This window comes from Fringilla coelebs, assembly GCF_963513975.1.
Source record: "Fringilla coelebs genome assembly, chromosome: 21".
NCBI classification, from domain to species: Eukaryota; Metazoa; Chordata; class Aves; order Passeriformes; family Fringillidae; genus Fringilla; species Fringilla coelebs.
In genome coordinates this window covers 11,736,582-11,757,961 of record NC_140047.1, presented here as the reverse complement: position 1 = coordinate 11,757,961, position 21,380 = coordinate 11,736,582, and the positions used below count along the sequence as shown (strand labels likewise).

General features: G+C 46.1%; 1 protein-coding gene across 4 annotated transcripts in view; it reads left to right on the top strand.

Moving 5' to 3' along the window:
* The first annotated feature begins 206 nt into the window (after positions 1-206).
* MAPKAP1 (MAPK associated protein 1) overlaps positions 207-21,380 on the top strand; it is a 78,504-nt gene continuing 57,330 nt past the window's right edge. For 2 of the 4 annotated variants that reach the window (XM_084219743.1, XM_084219740.1), the window contains exons 1-4: positions 207-290; positions 9,626-9,949; positions 13,024-13,113; positions 16,578-16,726. In XM_084219743.1, the coding sequence (XP_084075869.1) occupies positions 9,691-9,949; positions 13,024-13,113; positions 16,578-16,726 (498 nt within the window). In that variant the 5' untranslated portion in view covers positions 207-290; positions 9,626-9,690. Of the gene's footprint in view, positions 291-1,298; positions 1,413-8,695; positions 8,881-9,625; positions 9,950-13,023; positions 13,114-16,577; positions 16,727-21,380 lie in introns of those variants that run through there. The other 2 variants (XM_084219741.1, XM_084219742.1) reach the window with 2 other exon arrangements.

Here is a 21,380-nt window from a genome sequence, read left to right as displayed (position 1 = left end):
ATGTGTCGCCGTGCGGCACCGGTGAGCGCCGCGCGGCCGCGGGTGACCCGGTACCGACCCGGGGCACCACGGGCGGGGCGGCCGTGCCCACCGGAGCCCGTGACCCGCTGCCATGCCGCCGCACCGCCTCCGGCCCGGCCATCCCGCGCCGCCGATGCCGCCGCCCCGCCCGTTCCGCGCCGTCATTTCCTCGGCCGCGGCGCTTCCGGGTCGCGCGCGCCCCGCGCCCGTTCCGCCGCACCCGGACCCGGAAGCGGCTGCGCGGCCCCGCAGCGGCGGCGGCGGCGCCGGTAAGTGCGGGGCGGGGGGGGGGGTCGGGGCCGGGCTGCCCGCGCTGTCAGTCCCTCGCCGGCCGCCGCGCCCCGCGGGATGCTGTGACCGGCGGCGGCTGCCAGCCTGCCCGGGACGCGGCTGGGGGGCGCCGGGGCTCCCCGGGCGCTTCTCCCGGCGGCGGGGCGGGAGCAGCGCAGCGCGGGGCAGGCGGAGCGGGTCAGGCGGGCGGCCGGCAGCGATGGGTGGCGGGGGTCAGGTGAGTGCGGCTGGAGCGGCGCGGTCCGGCGGGGAGCCCCGGGATGCCCCGGGGCAGCGGGAGGCACGCGGCTGCCCGGGGGCTCCGGCGGGTGCCGGTCACTCCATCCGGATCCAGTGACATGTCACACGCCCTTGTGCCCGTGTCCTGGCCGCTCCTCCCGGAGGCTCTGCCCGCCCCGCTGCTCCCGGCGGGCGCTTTGGGCAGCATCACACCCGAATGCCGCTCTGGATGGGGCTCCGGGCTCCGCACCTGCCTGCCGGTGCCGGCAGAGCTGCGAGCACCGCGGGGCAGCGGGAAAGGTGTCCGGGAGGTGCAGCAATGACTTGATTTCTGTCCTAGTGTAAGTTTGGTAATTGACTAAACAGAGATGCCAGAGCTAAGCTTGGATATCCCGAGTGTGTTCTAGACGTTTTAGGCGTCGGGGGATTATCAGGTAGATGGAAGACTGGGAATTAGACTCTCTCGGTTACTTTTCCAAATTCAGAACAGCTCCGTTCACGGACACTTTTTTGGGTTAGATTAAAAATAAATTGAGATCAGCATGTACGTATAGACTTGTACAGAAATAACTGAAGCAAGGAGAACCAGTTTAGTCAATTTCTGTATCAGTCGTGTTTCAGGTCTTTGTTGTAACACCCTTTCCTCATCCATTGGTTAAATTTTCACCCATTGCAACAAGTAACAAATTTAAAATAACAAATAACGAATGTTAAAATAACAAGTAACAGCTACATTTTTGTTGTGCATTTCCTTTGGATCAGTGAAGGCCTCTGCAGGTGAAGTAGCCTGGCGCAGGGATCTGTGTTATGCGTTCTGTAGCACGAAATTTTCCTGACCATTCGAAGCTGTGAGCGTGAAAAGCACACACCTGTATGGAAAGGTCAGTTATGGCGACAAACGGCACAGCACGAGCAGCACGCTGGTCACAGCCCCATGCAGGAGCGGCCCGTTCCCATATGGTCACTCTTTTTGGAAATCACACAGTCACTGAGGGTGGAAAAAACCTCTGAGATCATCGTGTCCAGCCTCTGACTCACCACCACCTTGTCAGGCAGGCCAGAGCACTGAGTGCCACATCCAGTCATTCCTTGGGGCGGGTGATTCCACCACCTCCCAGGGCAGCCCCTTCCAACCCGGACAACCCTTTGTGTGAGGAAATTCCGTCTGATATCCAGAATTCCTTCTGACATCAGAGGCCAAAGGATGCTGGCTGAGAAATGGGGATGGAGCTCAGGTGTCTTCATTTCTTCCCGTTCAGGTGTTCGAAGGGGCAGGCTGGAGCTGTAGAGGCAGAGCCTGGGGGTGTCGGTGCTGCTCTTGACCCTGCCCCGCACCTGGGGACCCGCCCTGCAGGAAGGGGCTGCCTCAGGGGTCGTAGCAGAGTCCTCCAGGATGTTTCTGTTAGTGCCTCTGACACAGACTGCAGGCGGTGAAGTTTTTGATATTAACTCTGCGTGTGTGTGAGCAGAAGGCTCCATCAAACTAGGATGCCTTGTTGTTCACTGTCTGTCAGCTCAGTTCTGTTATCCCAGACAGCGCAAGGGCAATCCCTGCCTTGTTTGCTTACTGCCTGAGAAGTGCTGTATCTAAATCCATTATTCTGAGAGCAAAACAAAGTTCCTTGAATATGTTTTGTGTGCTCTTGAAAGAGACAGACCCAAAATTAAAAGCCAGGGGAACCGGGGATTCATCTTTTGCTGAAGAATCTGTCCAGTTCCATTTGACGTAAAGCCCCAAAGGCGCTGAAGGTCTCAGGCATTTTTAAGTAGGTCTGATCATCATGAGTGTTTCTTCAATCAGAAGCAGCTTACATGTTGCTATATATAAAAAATAAGATTATGATCATGTTTTTAATGCAATAAAAATATTTACACGCCCCCGAAAGCGGAATGGCAACAACCTAAAGAAACTGACAAGGACCGAAGTGTTTGTTTTGACAGGTGCTGCTGTTTAAGGCACCCCCTGCCTGGCAGTGCCAGCCCACCCTCCGTGGTGCTGCAGAGCTGTGCAGTGGCTGTGCTGTGAGCCCTGGGCTGGACCTGCATCATGTCCCCAAGCTCTGTCCTGGCTCCAGACAAGGCAGCTTCTGTCAGCTGGGGACCTTTGTGTGTGTAAAACCCAAACAGAGCAGCATCTCTCTCAGCAGCAAACAGGTTAAATGGTGAAGTTTCCTGGTTCAGTTATTTTTGAGATTGAAGCTTGTGTTGATGTTTATGAAATTTACTAGGTTTTTTGGGCTCTTCAATATTATGCTGAGAATTGTGAAAATAGCAGCTCGAGTCTGATATTTGAGCACTATGCTTTCATTCTCCACTCTACAACAAGATATTTTATTTATCACAGAATCCCAGAGTGGCTTGAGTTGGAAAGGAGCTCAAAGGCCATCCCATTCCACCCCCTGCCCTGGGTGAGTCCCCTTCCACTGCCTCTAGCTGCTCTCAGCCCCGTCCAGCCTGGCCTTGGGCACTGCCAGGGATCCAGGGACAGCCCCAGCTGCTCTGGGCACCCTGTGCCAGGGCTGCCCACCCTGCCAGGGAACAATTCCTCATTCCCAATCTCCCATCCAGCCCTGCCCTCTGGCACTGGGGAGCCATTCCCTGTGTCCTGTCCCTCCAGCCCTTGTGTGTGGTGTCTCTCCATCTTTCCTGTAGACTCCCTTCAGGTGCTGAAGGCTGCATTTAGGTCACTCCTGGGCCTGCTCTTCTCCAGGCTGAGCAATCCCCATTCTCTCAGCCCTTCCTCATAGCAGAGGTGCTCCATCCCTCTGATCATTTTTGTGGCCTCTTCCAGACCCACTCCAACAGGCTGATGGCCTTTAGGAATGCTCAAGCTCAGCGAATTGTCTTTAAAGCATTTTAGGCATATGAGCGACAGAAAGTGTTCCGTGGAAAAGCACCTTTGTTGAAAGTGTTCCTTCCCAGCTTTCTGTGCAGAAGTCCATCAGCTTCACCTTCTGGACAGGGACTGCTGTTCCCGTGGAAAAGAGTGTTCAGCAGGAATAAAAGTGAAATGAATGTTATGTGTTATTTACAAGGCCCTCTGGTTTTGTTTTGTTATTTTAAAGCCAGCAGCAATTAAGCCTCAGCCATGAACTCAGCTATTTTTTCTGCGCAGCGATTCTCCCACGCACGTGCTGCGAAATTGGGTCAGGGGGTTCCAGGGTTGTGGGTCACCCAGTGTGGCACTGCAGCTGTGCTCTGTGTCAGGGAATCCTGCAGACAGCACGAGAAACCGAGCTCAGTCAGAGGCATTAAAAATGAAGAGGTGTTTGGCCGTATCCAGACGAGCAGAGCCCGGGCAGAGCGGCGCTGGGAGCGCTGGATCCAGCATTCAGCACAATATCTGAATGAAAAATGACAACACTTTGTCATCTGTTCAAATTGATATTGCACTCTCGGCTGTGACAGCTGAAAAGGCCCACAGGTGCCATATAAAGAGGTGACCATGTTGTCATATTTCATTTAGGCATCCCTCTGCAAAGCCATAATTACCTAATTAGGTTGTTAATTAGGAGATTAGCATTTCGCTATATTGATAGAATGCTCTTTGCAGGCACGAGTCTAGATACAGATTTGTCTGCCCTAATTTATAATCTCTGCATTTTTTATACTTATTTATTTGCTTAAAATCTTGATGCAAGATTTCTCAGGTTAGCGGAGAATCAACTTGTCTGCAATTAAACAAAGATTTGACAAGATCAGGAAAGAGAAGAGTGAATACTTCCCATACATACCCCAATATTTTCTCCCCCCTCTAAAGCTCAGTAATTAAAATATTGGAATTGGTGTTATTTGCATCCCGATTAGTGTGACAACAAAAGTATAGCCAAATTCCAAGCAGTTCAAAAATACAGAGCTAGTGCCAGATTGATTTACAGGTCTGGAAAGGAACAAATAATTTGTTGGAAGTTGTGTGTAATGTAGTGTTTGCTCATCATAACTTCCCAATTCCAGTCTCTCTTGTGAGAGAGCCTCTTTATATGACTATAAATGATTATTTCCTTTTTAATGATAGGACCAGAGTGTGAGTGACAGCTTCTGCAGATAAGTATTCACTCTTAAATGCGCCTGAGCTTTTGCTGAAACATAAACTTGAATGTTCGTATATTTCAGTTCACTTTCCTTTATCCTGCCTGCCCAGGACCTGTCTGTGTTTGAGGGCGTTGATTATTTTTGCTGCTGCAAATGCAGATAACCAGAACCATTTCTTGTGCAATTGCAGACAGAAGTTGACTGGGAAATTATTTCATTGAACCTGAATCATAAATTTTGAAGTATGTTCGTGCTGTCCTGTTCCTGCTTATGTGATGCTGGGGGAAAAATCAATTTTTAATTCTGCCTATCTTTTTCATTAGTTTTTAAAGATCACTTTGAAGAGCTACAGTCAAGGAGGTGTTTGAGCACAGGGACTGTGGAAGCCCTTGAATGATAACATGACCGGCAATGGTATACAATTTTTCCAGCTTGCTAAGTTTTGAGTCTGTTAGCAGTTGTCTTGGGTCCAAATTGTACCTTCCACAAGTTGTGTCTTTGGAATACTTTTGTTTACTTTGAATAGGGCTTTAGTTGTTTATTACTTTCTTAAGGAGGATAGTCAATTTAAACAATATTAAAACAAACAACAAAAACCTGAAAACAAGCTACAGCTTTGCAGAACATGAGGAAAGAAACTTTTTTTCCCCCTACTTCTTAGTTTTATAATTTGGAGAGGAAGATACATTGCAGGAATTGGCTTGAGAGTTTTGTGGGGAATTAGGAACTGCTTTTAGCCATTTGAACCAGAGGACTCTTAAAACCATTCCATTAAATTGGTGGAACTTCGGAGTTGTAGCTCTTTCCTGCAGCAGAACATTTTCAGTTGCTGACAGCTTTCTCTGATTTTATTGTTTCTTGTAGCTTGCTTAGAAGTCTGCGTATTTCAAAGCATAAAGGCAAAAATATCAACCCTTCACATGAGGAAAATATTTTCTGTAAGATGCCACGGAAAGGTGGCACCGGCTTGTCATTTTAGGGACACATCCTTCAGTCAGAGATGTGCTGGTGGCACCACAGGGCTTTTGGTGGAGCTGGAGGGGTCTGACCTGGAGCCCGTGACCTTTCTGGGCACAGGGTGTGAAAGTGCCTGTGGGCTCTGGTGTCACCTCACCAAGAGAAATCTATATTTCTGCTGGAAAATGTGTCAGGACCGCAGGAGGGAGCAGGGCGGGGGGCAGTGGGTGGCACAGAGGGGCGGCTGTGGAGGTGAGACACGGCTGCCCCAGCTCTCTGCGGTGTGGGGCGGTGACAGGGAGCAGCCACCTTGTGCTGGGCAGTGACAGCGAGCCGCTGTGCTCCTTTAACAAACCCGGGAAATCCATCCCGAAATAGCTGCCTTTTCCCCAAAGTGAGGAGAGCTGCTCTCAGCATTTTTCACGCTCAAGGTCAAACGTTCCCCCTGCAGCCAGCAGCGAGCAGGGCTGACACATGGCTGCAGTCCCCCCAGTCGGTGGGTCCAGCACGGAGCGTGGCTCCAGCTGTGCCTGCTGCTGTCTGCCTGACACCGCGGGATGGATGGCGGGGATGGCAGCCGCGAGGTTCAGCTTGTCCTTTCCCCTAATCTCACACTCGCTTTGCTATCTCGTTGTCACCTCGTGTAGGTTAACGTGCAGATATGATCCCTGTGTGGGGCGTTGGTGGGAGAGCAGGAAAGCCAGAAATCTTTATTTAAATAATTGCAGTGCATCGAGCAAGCGGGAGGGTCACGAGAACAGTTCACATGTTGTGATGATGAAGTTGCCTCCCGAAATTCAGCTGTGTTCAGCTGTGTGTTTAAGGTACAGCCTGCATGGCTGCAGATCCTTTTCCAAGACCTTTGTGTCACCTCCTGGCAGCGGAGTCGTTTGTTAGCGCTCCTCGTTGTGCAGGGGTTATGAATGAGCCTGATCTGCATAAAGCCCTGCTTGCCTGGCTGGGAGAGCCCATCCCTGCCATAAATATCGCCGTGGGGAGCTGCAGGAGCAATGCTGCTGAGAAAAATGCTAGGCTGAGCTGCAGCTGTCTGCAGAGTTCCTGTGAGTCCTGGCGAGGCGTTCAGCCTCCTGATGGTGCAGTTTGGCCTCTCTGGGGATGCTCTGTGCCTGCACCAGGCTGGTGGGGGGCCGTGCTCCCAGGGCAGGGCAGAGTCACAGCAGTGGGGCCAAGGAGGGGAGAGGGAGCCTTCATCCCTGGCTGTTGGTCAGACAGTGTGCAGACACCTAGACAGGTGAATAATAAAGATCAGAAGGAAGTGAAGATCTCTGTCCACCTGTGTGCTGATCACAGTGTTTGCCAATCAGTACATCATTCAATGCCAGCCTGTGTATCCTGTTCTACAGAAATACCAAACTCTAAAATTTTGGAGATTTCACACTGCTCTCCTCAGCTTTAGTGTTTGCACAGAGTATGTTTGACAGCTGCCTGCAAAGTGCTTTATTCAGTGGTAGAATATTATTTCTATAGCACAAGTATTAAAAGAACATTTATTTTTTGTTTATGATGAAAGAATGTATAAGGTGCTGATGCCTAGAAGGTCCCTGAATTCTGTTAAATTTGGCTCCTCTCTGAGGGTGTGGGTGTAGGTGTGCAGAAGGGGTGTGCTGGCTGATCCAGACATTGATTTTGGGTCTGTGATTTTGCTGGAACCTTCAAGGTGTTTGTGTAAAGGTTTGCAAAACTGAACTTTGCTTCTTTGAGTTCTTCTCTCTCACTGGAAGTCACTGTTCCTCAGAGTGGGTCTGTGCCTTTATCAAGAGAACTGGTTAGAATTCTGGGGGCTACAACTACTAAATATGGCATCAAAACCAGAACTGAATTTGGGGTCTGACCTTTCTTTTTTAGTTTTTTGAAGGATATTTACTGTTCAGAGAGTTTCCACTTGGCATTAGTGTGTTGATAAATTAGCTTTAATGTACCTTTTTGAAAATTCTGAAGAGGAGGAAATAAAAATACATTTGTGTAAAACTCGTGTAGAATTTCCAGCACTTTCTCAGCGTTCAGGTCTATGGGAGAGGCAGTTGCAGATGTACAGTTGGAAGAAGCTTGGCTGATTTAGCACACCACTGCTAATGGCAGGAAGTCGGGGTGCGGGGTATAAAGGTAAAACTCGCATCTGCTGTTACATGTTGTTAACTCCCTCAGCAGACATTAAATCATTTCAAGTACAATAATAGTGTGGGAGGTAAATTAACTAACCATTAACAATCTTATAAATACACAATTAACATGCCAGCATTTATATGACACATTGATGGGGCAGCAGTAATTTTTGATTGGGAGTTTGCAGACCTTTCCGACGCCTGAGGCTGTTGCTTATTTAAACAAGTTTTTGCCAACTGCAGGTACACGTGGCTTTTCCTAATCAGTGAGTAGAAATAATTCAATTCAAAGAACATTCTCAATGCCTGTTTTGCCATGTCCATGAGCTGTACTTGGCTGTGTCTGTGTTTTTCAGGCCTCGCTGTGCTGGTCACACTGGTGCAGGGTCAGAGCCCTGGGCACATCAGTCCTTTGGGTGGGACATTTCCCTTGGAGGACAGTGAGAACTCCCTCAGGAGCAGCCCTGCTTACTTTGGTGGAAAGAGTCAGAAAATTAAATCAGAGTGTGGAGTTGTGGTGCTCTGGAGCCTCTGGAGATCCCATCCAAATTCCCACCTCCAGGCTGTGTCCAGTTGGGCTTTGAGTGTCTCCAAGGATCCTGCTGGAGTGAATTTCACTAATAGCAGAATTTATGGGGACATAAAAAGGGGACGTGGCAAAATGCATTTGCTGGTCCTGGAACAAGCCTGGCTGGTCCTTCATGTCCCTTCCCTCTGTTAAAATACCCCAGGAGAAGGCCAGCTGCCTTTTGCAGATTTTCATGGGAAGTGGCTTTGTGTGATTTAAGCAGCAGTTTTGCAAGCAGCAAGGACAGAAGCTTGCTGGTGTTTCTGAGTTCAAAATCCCAAACACACACATGCAGCTCTATCAAGTGTTTTCCTCTGGTTAGAAAAGCAGTGGGGATTTCAAACTTCTGGAATTTACGTGTAGTCTTGCCCTCTGTGTGAGCTCAGACTGAGCCCCCTCAGGTGGAGGTGTCCCTAGGGCTCCTGCTGCTGCTCTCTGATGGACTTGCTACATGAACAGGAATAATTTTTTTTTTTCTTTTTAGGTTATTTTCAGCAGGTAATTTTTTGATCCAGCTCACCCCACAGCTCCACTGCCAGCTTTGGGAGATGGTGGAATTCCTGGAGCAGGTCAGGCAGGGCATGGAGCTGCCCCTTTCAGAGTCAGCCTGGGCTTGAATTAGATTGGCATCACTACAAACCCACAGCTACAGAAAAATCAGATAACAATGTGAGCGTGGTTTGGGTTTTGTGGTTTGGGGTTTTTTTCCTTTTCCGTTTTGCCCTCTACTTTGTTTCAAAAGGCCACTTGAGTGTTCTGAATGAAATATCTTAGGTAAGTGGCAATTACTGTTCTTAAAGTGCTTTGGAGCTCAGGCGTGTGGTATTTGGTCACAGAGCTTTCTGTGTTACAGCAGTCGCCCTGTGTGAAGCACCATGCAGCAGCAGATGTTCAATATTCTGCCCTGAGACACTAATCTCTTCATGTTTAAAGCTTTTCCTGGAAATACAAAACCTGAAGAGAGTCTGTAATAAGGCACTCAAAAAGTTGGTGTGTAGATGCAGAAGCAAAACAGAAACACAGTTGTGATGGGTGAAAAGAAATCCAAAACCCTGTCGGTTTTGTAAATGGATTAGTTGGAACAGGCAGATGTTTCTGCTCTGGATTCCCTTGCCATCCTCCTGTGAGCAGCACTGTGGGGTGTTTGCCTTACAGCAGCCTTGTGTTGTGGAGTGCCGGGGCCTGTCTGTGGGTATCTCTCGTGTCCTGCTGTCCTGGCACTCAGGTTTCCAGCTGTCCTCCAAAGCCCCCGTTCCTTAGGTGGATCTCAGCAGCCAGTGTGGCTCAGTGAACTGGAGCAGAGTTACAGTCTGCCCTACGTCAGTCAGGGTCTGTGCCCCCCAGACAGTGACCTTCGGCGTGGGGGTTTGAGCTTTTGGATGTGCTCCTGAAACGCTGTGTCCGTCATTCCCAGGTACGTGTGTCCATGAGGCAAGATGGAGAGGAGATAGTAGAGTGAGGTGGTGGCCTTGTGACAGGATGGCTTTCCTGGACAACCCGACCATCATCCTGGCCCACATCCGGCAGTCGCACGTGACCAGCGACGACACGGGGATGTGCGAGATGGTCCTGATCGACCACGACGTGGACCTGGAGAAGTTCAACCCCTCCTCAGCCTGCGGGGACAGCGGCTCAGAGCCCCAGGGCAGCAATGGGGACACTCAGGGCTACGTCTACTCCCAATCCGTGGACATTACCTCAAGCTGGGACTTTGGGATCAGGCGCCGGTCGAACACAGGTGCGTGGTGTCTGCAGCAGCTCTGGCCCGGCCTCCCTGAGCCTGGACTGAGCCTGGACTGAGCCTGGACTGAGCCTGGCTGGCTGGACAGACCGGGGCAGGACTAGCCTGGTGTCTGTCAGACTCCCTTTGGAGTGCTCAGGCCCTTTTAGAGAAGGATATGTAATGATTCAGTTACATTCGTGTGCTGTCAGCTGAGCCTTAATTGCTGTTTTACCTATTCCTGTACATGGGAACATTGAGGTAGTCAGTTTTATATATATAAAAAAATTCAAATTGTGGAGACATCAACTCTAAATCCAAAGTACATGAACAGTCTTTGATATCTCTATTGTTACTGTCTGGAGGGGTGTTAACTTTTGAACAGGATAGTTATTTTCTGAGAAAAAATCTGCCTAGTGAGGCATCAAATGTATTTGTTATAAAAGAGAGGAATGAAGTTTGATGTGAGCCAACAAAGGGAATGATTTGTCTGTATTTTGTCTGCTAAAGTTTTATTTCTGAGAAAAACCTTGTGCTAGGGTTTAAGGTACCAGATTGGGAAGTTTAAGGGTGAACACCTTTGCAAAATACACTCCTTTTGTCGTGGCTGGCAGAAAGCTCTCCCGTGTGGTGCTTCACACAGGGGACATCCAGACTTCTGCTTAGACCTGAGGAGCACTATGAGCAGCAGTTCTGTGAGTTAAAGTACAGAGAAGGTTGATGTGTGGTGGTCAGTACTGACCTCTTATTTCTGTTTCTGTATAATTTTTTACAAATGATTTCCGCAGGTATTATAACACCACCTAGAGCCCAGAAAGCACCTCTGTGCTCTGCTTCACCAGGAAAATGTGAGACTGTCAGAGATACTGAAATGCCTTTCACAAGTAGGGAGTTGTGAGAGGTTCCAGAAAAGCCAGGGCACTGATCTCCTGTGGGGTTTGGAAAAAAACTGAGATTATGGCCCAGGCTGGCAGGAGGTGTGCTGGCAATGCAGGCTGCCAGGCTGCCCTGGGCTGGGGGAATTCAGCCATGGTGCAGCTCATGGGGAAGGACAGGCAAAGCCTCAGGGTTTATAGAATTGTTCCAGAAAATGATTCTGAAGGATCATTTCACCCAGGGAGCAGACTGGTGGAATAATCTCCATTTGAATTATAGTTTGAAGTCACTTCAGGTGCCAGCTGGGGCATATTCTAAGGTCAGGGCTGGGAGCTCTGGCAGTGCCAGGGGCTGGGTGTGGGTGAGCAGCAAAGCTCAGCTCAGGGCTGACCATTAATGAAACCACAGCTGCCTTTGGGCAGCCACCAAACTTTGGGTTTTTCACACCCAAATCTGTCACCGGCTGCTTGTGACAGCGAGCCCTCAACAATTCCCATTTCTAGCAGGTGCTGGCCATTCCCTCTGGTTTGGCACTGCTGTGGCACAGTCCCACAGTGAAATGGTCATTTCTGATCAGCTCTAGGTGCAGGAGCAGGCTGGGCTCAGGGGAGCTGCTGACTGTGCTCTTGGACATTTGTTTTGATGGGGTGGAAATATCAAACAGATAAAAACGTGCATTATCTTGTTTCTAGTCTATGATTTTTCCTTAATCCTTTGTTCACCTGTTAATCTAACAGATTGTATTTTATTATACTAAAATATTATTTATTTATATTTTCTGATAGCTTGTTTGGAAAGAAAGGGCTTTGGAAGGTAATTTTGAGTTACAGTGTGGGCAGTAACTGGTACAAATGTGGAGCTCTTCCTTCAGAATAAAATATCTATGCTACAGCAGTGTTTTCCCAGTATTTAAACTTATGAGAAGGGATATTTTTCTTATTTCATTAAGAGGAAGCTACCTAGAGGTATTCAGGTTCCAGCATTGTGTTGTTAATGGGAGATACTTATCAAAGTCCCCATTGGTGCTGGTACCTTAAACTGCTGGCTACAGCTGTTAAACTTCAAAGGAGTATTTTTTTATCAGTTCCCTCATTGACAGTTTTTATGGGGAAAAAAATTACTTCCTTGTCCACAATTCAGTTCAAAGACCTACATGTAAAAGAATAATAACAGAAGGGATAAAAATATTTATTAATGTTTTTTAATTGCTGAAAAGGCTCAGGGAACTCCACTTGTATCCAAAAAATGTCAGAGTAATTTAGCATTTTAGAATCTCTTCTACAAACCCATTTTAGTTAATGAATTATCTCAATACATCAAAATTGCTAGTATGTCCAGCAGATTGTTTCCTTTGGGGATCAGCTCTGTTCTACTTCCCAGTCTAATCTGCTTATTTTGAGTGGATGACATCAGTGGTTTCTTGGGGTCATTGTCTCAGGTGCCTTCCATCAGGTTTTTTCCCCAAGAAAGTCTTCCAGTTAACAAAAAAGGAGATTTAAGTTGTTGTCTGGTACCCTGGACTGCAAGTTCTTTGGTAGCAGAACTATTTGGGACTTTTTTTTCCAACCATATTTTGAAGATGGAGTCAAAATATATGTAAAGAAATACTATATTCATTTTAGGATTTGACTAATGTTGTGAAGATACAAATCATTTATTTTACTACCTATAAACTGTTTCAGCCTACTGAAGAAAAAGCTGTGCTAATTTATATCGCTTTGACATTTTATAATTTTCATGATTTTTAGATAAAGGATTTTATATTTAAAACTTTAATAGTCTAGTCTGAGTTCATTTATCTTTAATTTTTGAAACGGGTAGAGTAATTCATAACAGTAATTTTATTCCTGTAATGTAATATTCACTTCAGTTCATTTGTGCATTAAAATTCCTTTAAGACCGTTATTAATGATTTATATAATGAAATGTCATATTAATCACAGAAGTTTTCACATTTTATTATTCTCTTCCATGTTAATACTATCTTTATGATCTCTATTAATGTTTTATATCCTCTAATTTCAATTATAAATCAAGAACATTTTCATGTTTTTGTTGGTATTTGCTTTTCAGGGGTGCCACCTTTAAAATTTTATGACTTTTCCCCCTACATATGCAGTATAAAACATCTTTATTCATATAAAGGTAGTTAATTATGTCTTTGTTTATAGTAAACTTTCATTGACAAACTTATAGTTGTAATATTTCTTTTCAAGCTCAGAGACTAGAACGTCTGCGGAAAGAGAGACAAAATCAAATAAAATGCAAAAACGTTCAGTGGAAAGACAGAAATACTTCTTGCTCAGGTAAAAGAAAATATCTCTTATTTTCCCACTGTTTTTGTTCCTGCCTGTGACGGTTGCAACGTTTGCAGTTTGTAATTTTCCCCTAGGGTTTTCAGCATTGAGGAAATGCCAACCCTTTGTGCTGTCCTGGGGTGCCAGCCCTGGCCAGGGCACTCAGGGGTTAACAGAGCAGAGCAGAGGGGAAGTGTTGGGCAGCCAGTTTGGGTTATGGGGTTATGGGGTTATGGGGTTATGGGGTGGGCTCTGCACCCCGAGGCATCCCTGGCCCAAATCCATTCCCAGAAAACCCCAATTTCATTCCCAGAAAATCCCCAATTTCATTCCCAGAAAATCCCCAATTTCATTCCCAGAAAACCCCAATTTCATTCCCAGAAAATCCCCAATTTCATTCCCAGAAAACCCCCAATTTCATTCCCAGAAAACCCCCAATTTCACTCCCAGAAAACCCCCAATTTCACTCCCAGAAAACCCCCGGTTTCATTCCCAGGAAACCCCCAGTTTCATTCCCAGAAAACCCCCAATTTCATTTCCAGAAAATCCCAATTTCATTCCCAGGAAACCCCCAATTTCATTCCCAGAAAATCCCAGTTTCACTCCCAGGAAAGCCCCAGGCTGGTGCCTGTGTGTCAGCCGGGGCTCAGAGGGCAGGGCAGAGCCCGTGGCACGGTGGGGACAGTGGGGACAGTGGGGACAGCAGTGCCTCTCTCTGCCCTGGCTCTCTGCCCCAGGGCACTTCCCTGCAGCCACCTCCAGCAGGGTTTGGCACACTGGGTGCCATGGAGGATTCTGTAGGCTTTACTTGTGCAGAGTATTTTTGTAGCTACTGCTTTAGATAAGGTGCAAATCTTAAGAAATAAAGGCTATATGTATGATCTACTTAAATGCAAGCATAATAATTGCTGGCTTGGCTTATCTTGCCTTTCCTTGGTAAAACTATTATCACTGATTTCTCAAAAAATATTAAATTCTATTTTTGTTAATTATATAATTAAGTATTTGTGACTGGATGTTCTACATCGTTTAAATTGTAATATATGAAATTACAAATCTGTCTCAATTTTCCTATTTTAGAGCTCAAGCTAGTTTCTATTTCTGTTGTATTTGACAGACATTCAAACCTTTGTGTGGTCTGTCATGCCTGCTTCTTTCAAAATTTGTGTATATCTTAATGAGGTCCCTCTGTAATCTCCTTTTTTGCCTAATTCCTCCTCTCTCAGTGGCTGTCATTTGCAGAACGTTCTGCAGCCCTCTAATGTCTTTTCAGAGGAGTGAACAAAGCTGCTCACACGAGCAGCACAGCCACACTAATCCTTAATTCAGTGTTCAGCTGTGTTGGATACCCCTGTTAATGCATTCTGAAATGTTTTTGCCTTTCTCCTTCTGTAAGCAGAGTTGTAGGTTTTAAAGGTTAATCTACCATAACCTCCACCCTTTGCTCAGTATTTTATAGCATTTGGCTGATGATGATGCAGATCCTCCTGTGTCTCCTGCACTCTGAGCTGGCTCAGGCTCCTGTGCAGCCCCTGCTGCTCCCGGGGGCTCTGTGCTCCCATCCCCTTCCCCCCTCAGGAGTCCCCAGCAGCCACACTTGTCCCCCTGAGGAATTGCAGGCAAATGGATCAGTCCCTGTCTGCTGCAGAGCAGATTTAAATAAAAAAATAACTTACACAAAAGCTCCAGGCTCAGGGCTGTTGGCAGAGCTGGTTTTCCTTCTCTGCTTGGCCACTGAGATCTGAGTGCTTCTCCCTTACTGGCCTGAACAGCACAGCAGCAAGGAGGAGGAGGATACCCTCTGTACCTCTGCATCTTGCATTCCTTCATCAGGACACCCTCTGTACCTCTGCATCTTGCATTCCTTCATCAGGACACCCTCTGTACCTCTGCATCTTGCATTCCTTCACCAGGATACCCTCTGTACCTCTGCATCTTGCATTCCTTCACCAGGACACCCTCTGTACCTCTGCATCTTGCATTCCTTCATTTCAGAGCATGTAAAATGCAAATTAGCAATGTGTCAAGGAAATCCTTCCAAAGTCTTGCATTCAGCCCATACTGACATGCAAGACGTACAGAATAGCTGTAGATAAAAACTTGATTTTTCACTTGTACCAGTAAAACATTGTACTGGATTCCAATGACCTTTCCAAGTGCCCAAGAATTCTCAGTTAAAGGTAATACTCCAATATAATGCTTTAGGTTTTTTTTAAAAAATCAAGTACAAGTGCTTGTTGAAAAACCAAAACAACCTAATGGAGTTAAAGTGGCCACATTGAAAGGGATTAAATCAAGCTTTTTTGGTTAATTGCAGCCTCTCACAAGCCCGCTGGGGATCTCTCAGTGCCAGTATTTAGCACCTCTGCCAACTGCCTGAATTTTAAGGCAATCTGCTGATAAAAATAAATGGAGCTTTTGACTAGTTATCATTTGACAGGTTTTAATTTTGCACTCTAAGAAATGAACCAAGTCCCTGCAGATCAAGTGCCAGGTCCTTCCCCCTTGGGAGCAGTTCCATCTCCCTGGAGAAGCAGGATGTGGATCTGTGAGCTGTGGGAAGCTGAGGCAGGAGAGCTGGGCTGTGCTCTGGGCAGTGATGGATGGAGGCTGGGGCTCTGGCTCCTGGAGCAGCTGGGGAACCTTGGCCAGCTTCAGTCACAGCTCCCTGCAGATGAGAGCCCTTGGTGCTGAGGTGCTGACACACCTGGGCTCTGTCCTGATTTCAGAGTGGCCTTGTAACATAACAAGTCCTATTTCCTAGGGTTTTTTAAAGTAAATTGGAAGTTGAGCTGTTGTTGGAAATTCAGCCGTGCACTTTCTTCACATAAAAAGGCTTTTATGAACCTTCACAGACCACACAAAGACCTCCTGAACTTGCATCCCCTTTGGTTTTAGAAAGCCTTTTTGTTTTTATTGCTCAGACTGTTGATCTGGAATGGTGGTTTCAGGTTTGATGTTTTTCTGAGGGAAGGCCATCCCCAGTGCCCCATGAGCAGTGAATGCAGAGCTGGTGCTGGGGTGGTGCCAGCTGCAGCTGGCAGGGCTGTCACTGCAGGGCAGGGCTGCTGTGCCACGTGCTGCAGGCTCAGTGCCAGCTGTGCTGCTCCTGTGGCAGCAGCTCCTTCCCTTCCCTGCTCCTGTAGGGGAAGGTAGGCAGCAGAGAGGCCAGGAATGTGCCGTGCTCTTCATTGTCACCCTGACTCAGCTGGCTCTCACCCTGATCAGATCTGTTCTCTGTACCAGAAAAACTCACCTTTTTCTCAGCCTAAACAGGAGCATCATTCAGGCTTCTTAATGGTTTCATGTCTTTGGGCTATGAAGGAGTGGTGGTAGATCCTGCCCTGCTGAAGCATTTGTAGGTTTATTTATTTGATTTTGTGCTCCCTCTTATGATGTTATCTCTGTGTGGTGAGCAGCAGCCTCTGTACATCTCCTCATACCGTGCCTGTAATCTCTTTTCTGATCTGCAGCAGAGGAGCTGAGCTCACTGTTTGAAAAGAAGAATTTTAGGGTGAAATCCCCATGTTCTGGGAAGCAGTCCATCCTCTCTGTGAGACTGGAGCAGTGCCCACTGCAGCTCAACAACCCCTTCAATGAGTACTCCAAATTCGACGGCAAGGTGAGAACGGGGGCTCTGCCAGGGGTGCCAGGCACTGCTCCTGGGCTTGGCTGCTGCAGGCTCCACTTGGAGCTCAGAGTGGCCATCAGGTGTGGTGCTTGTCTGGAAACAAGCAAAGGTACGGGTCCAGGCTCAGCAGAACCGTGTCTGCTGCTTCCATCACAACATTCTGGACTGAGGATCAGGCTTCTCTCCCTTGCTGTTTCCTCCTCCAGCAGGTCAGGGAGGTGCACCTGGGTTGTGACAGAGTCCTGGCACATCTCTCTGGAGTTGAGTTACCTTTGTATCAATGACTGATCATTTAAAAAATCCCAAAACCGTTCTGTCTATCCACATCACAGCCCTTGCTGAATATTCCGTGGTTCATGTCTTTGTCCTCAGTGCTCTGCTGAGAGTGGGAGCAGCCAAGGTCTGTTTTGAGGGTGGGAAACTGAGGTGTCAGTAGGTAGTATCCAAGGCAAAAAGAAGCACTGATCCATGTATTTCTGCACAAGTGCTGATTTGTGTGACACAGGGAGGAGATTGGCTGCAAAGCTGGCAGGTCATGGGGGTCAGGAGATGGATCTGATATAGCTCAGACTGGGGATAAATGTCTTCCCTGTGCTCCACATTGTCAGATATTTTTCTCTGTCATCAACTCTAAAAACTGAAATATAAACATTGGTGTGATGGATCATTGTCATATTGTTCCAAAACAAGTATAAATACTCCACAGATCTGTTTTCAACTGGATTTGTTTGTGGAATCTCCTGTGGGAGGATGGAGTTTGAGCTTCATTACCATTGTGATGGAAGAATTTCATATTCTGTTAGGTGTTCCTGAAGTGGAAAGTCAGATCCATAATTCCACTGACATTTCTAGGAGTATCTGGAATATTTGTGAAATGGTAACCTTAAGACCATGAAGTTCACATGCAAAAGCTCCTCTTTGTGATTTTATATTTATTAGCATGTGGCAATTAGTGCTAACTCAGGTTTTCAGAATTCCAGGCCTCATTAATGAGTGACAGCAGCACTTTCATCCTGACAGCACCAAGAGGCCTTTTTTCTAAACTCCAGGTTTGTTGTTCTTGTGGCACAAAATTTCTGTTGGGCAAACATTTAAATGAGCTCTCATGTCATGTATAGGGGAAGTAAAAGTCAAATACTTCTTTATTAAGAGAATTCTGTTATAGTTCAGTCAGAAACTGGAGATAATTCAGCATTTTTCCTTCCCTCTTTGATAATCCAAGCTAATCTTTATTAATTGTAGTTGTCTCTAATGCACATCTCAGTTCTCACCTTTTGAAGTCAGATGCATTTAGCAGTGTTTGTTCCACTGGAAGCAGTTTGCACTCTGCCTGTCAGTTTGAGAGGTTGAGGAAATACCTCAGTGCCACTCAGCTGTGATTTGCAGGGTCTGATACGAAATATCTCAGATGTGATCTTCAAATCAAAATACCTTCTTTACAATCCAAAATAATTGGATGTACCTTTTGTTAGAGTACAATCCCACTCTATTAATTTTAACACCATTGTTTCTATTACTCAGTTAGGGTATCAATAGTTTGCATATAAAGTTTATTCTCTATGGCTCTCTATGTATTATCTAGTTTAATGCTTGGCTGACCATCTGAGATATAGAAGAAACATAACTCCAGTTGTGAGTTATTTTACTTCAGTTCTCATGTATTTGCAGTCAGTAAAAACACTAAAAATCATCGAGCTTTTAAAAATTATTTTTAATGACAAATCATATGTCTTGTATTTATTTTTATTGATAATAGATGAACAGTATTTCACAGAAATATAATTCTTTCAGGGAATAGTGCATGACTTATTTACATAATTAACAGAGCTGTGTATCTCTGGGGGAAATGGTACATAATTGGGAAAGGGGGGGGAAGAAGGGGCTGGGGGCCTAATTAAACATGTCTTAAAATCACCCTACTTAATTATGTATTTACTCAGGAGGTCAGAGTGGCTCTCAGATCTTTAGGGCTATAACCAGCCTTTGGTTTGTGCACAGTGCAGTTTGGTAGAGCAGTTCCAGGTTGCTCAGTAGCACTCCTGGTTTGGTGCCCAGGAGCTCGGTGCTGTGCCTGGGCTCTGTCCCTGTGTGTGCTCCTCGTCCTGCCTGGGCTCACCCTGACCAGGTCCTGCCCTGAAATCCCCCAAATCCTCCTGGGCTCCCCCTTCCCTGTGCCCCCTGTGCTGTGTTCAGCTCAGCAGCTCGCCCAGAGCCTGGCATGGGCTGTGATGCCAGCCAAGCCAGCCTGGGCACTGCTCACACCTTGCAGGTGTTTCCTGCCAGATTTAGTGTCTCTTTCATAACCACTTCTGTGATTTTATGAAATAGTAAAATTTTAAAGCACTCTAATTTCTTCCTGTCCTGATCACTTCATTAATTATCAAAACAGTAGAGAATATGGCTTGTGGAATACAACTGCAGTGGAGGCATCCTAAGCAGCTCAGGAATCCACAAAACTTGCCCCACCACTACCCAGGACAGATTTGTGCTTTTCTGTACATTGTAAAGCTTCAGCTCTGAACAGAAGCCACATATACAGTAACTACTCTCAACTCTTCCTTCAAGTTTTTCCCTAAATAGTTAAAGTAAACCTCAGCTCTGGACCTGTTTTCATCTTCTACCAAGCACACGGGTTGCACTTCTGGGTTAATAAATCTTATATACTCTTTCTAAGAATTTTGTATTGAAAGAACCTTTAGCTCTTTGTAATTCCTTCAGGTGTCATAGGAATAGAAAATTACCTGGAGGCTTAAGAAATCACTGGCCAAATTGATTTCCTTCATCTGCATGCAAACTGAATTATCACACATTTGATAAATAAATTTGGGTCTATTTCTGTCTACAGGACTGGAAAATCCAGTTATGACAGTTAATTGTTTCAACTTGCTGAGTTTTAATAATGTTGGGGAAAAAAGACTCTGTGTGAGGCAGAGCTGAGAGTGCTGTGCAGGGGGCACAGAGGAGGCTGGTGGTGGCTCCTGGCAGTGACTCTGCTGAGGGTCAGTGTGCAGGCAGGACAGAGCTGCAGAAGAGATCAAAAATGGAATTGTCTGGCTCTAGAGGAACTGCAGCTATGAGGCCAAAAGCCTTTCCTACAGCCAGACCAGATGTTCTCAAGATATTTTTATTTCTGCTTTCATGACTAGCTGCAAATGGAGTTAGAAGGAAGTTTGGCTTTTCTGCTCTTATGGGTTTCTCTGGTGTTTGCTTGACGACTGGAGATAATTTAACTGAAAGTTGGTCGGTGTAGTTTTTGGGTGGACAAATGCTAAAAATCCTTTGGTGAGGAATGGTGCCTCTCTGTAGGGCCACAAGGTTTCTCGTGGCTAATTTTGGTAATGGGTTAAAAAGCAACAATTTCTCATGTAGCAACTGTTTTAAAAATGATGCTGTAGCAAGCATGGGGGAAGGGATAATTCATGAGTGCTAATTGCTTGGCTGTTAATTTTCATAAGTGTTGATAGAAGCAGTTCCTTAAATTAAACTTTGTTTAAAATGTATCAGGGGAAATATTCCACAATGTCGGGCCCGAAGTGAAAATTAATATGAATGCTGTGGCAATTAACACGTACTGGTTAATAGCTTTTAGCAGCATTTTGGGATGATAGTCCTTAAATACATTTTTGCATGCTGCTCTTGTTTCAGTCTTGTTTGACTGTATGTCTGCATAATCAGGAACAAATGTTTTCCACAATCCCCAGTATTAAATAGCTTTACTTAAAGAAAGTAGATAAAGAACTTAAGAAAGAAGCAATACTGCTTTAATTAAAATGGAAAATGTGTAAAATAATTAATCCAGGATTAAGATCCCTGTGTGGAAAAAAATGCATTTTTTTATTTCAGTGTTTTGCCCCTAAGCTGAGTGAAAGGATTCTCATTTTAATCCAGCCAAAATGAGTTAGCATAGGGGTTGTTGGTGAAGCTTTTGCTTGTTCTGCCAGTTCAGTGGTTTACTTGCCACCTGCACGCTGCTGGGGCTGTGCTGGGCTGCCCTGCTGCTGCTCCCTGAGGTCATATCTATTACACCAATATCATTCCAGGAGGAGAATGGGATACTCTGTTCACAGTGGTTATCTTCCTGCCACTTCCATATTTCAACAGGAATTCCAAAATTTGCAGCTCAGAAAGGGATTATACCTCTCTGTGCTGAAAATTGTATTTTAAATGCCAGAACCATAACTGCATGGGATAACACTTTTCAGGAATCGTGCTCTGTTTTACTGAGGTGTGAAAATATTTTAAAGAGCTTTTTAAAATTCCACTTTTATGAGAGGCTCGAGGTGCCTTTGGCTTCCTTACTGGGAAAAATAATAAATAGGTGCTATTAAAGGCCACTGCTGGTCTTGTAAAGTAAAGGCCACCACAATTTCTTTACTCAAAATGTAGAATAGTAAATACAACTACTTAATGCTTAAGCCTTGTCAACATTAAGGTGAAAATCACTGGGAAATTGTGCAAAAACCTGTCAGCTGCCCTCAGCAAATTGCCTCTGCAAAAGGAGCATCTCAACTTCACCTGCAGTTGGGGTTCAAAAATGTCTTAAACTCAGAGGCTCTGTTCATTCTCTTTGGGTCCTGCCCTGCTGCTCTTCCCCAGCACCCTGAATTAATTCTTTTCTCTGTGATCCCCTTGTGCATCCAGTATG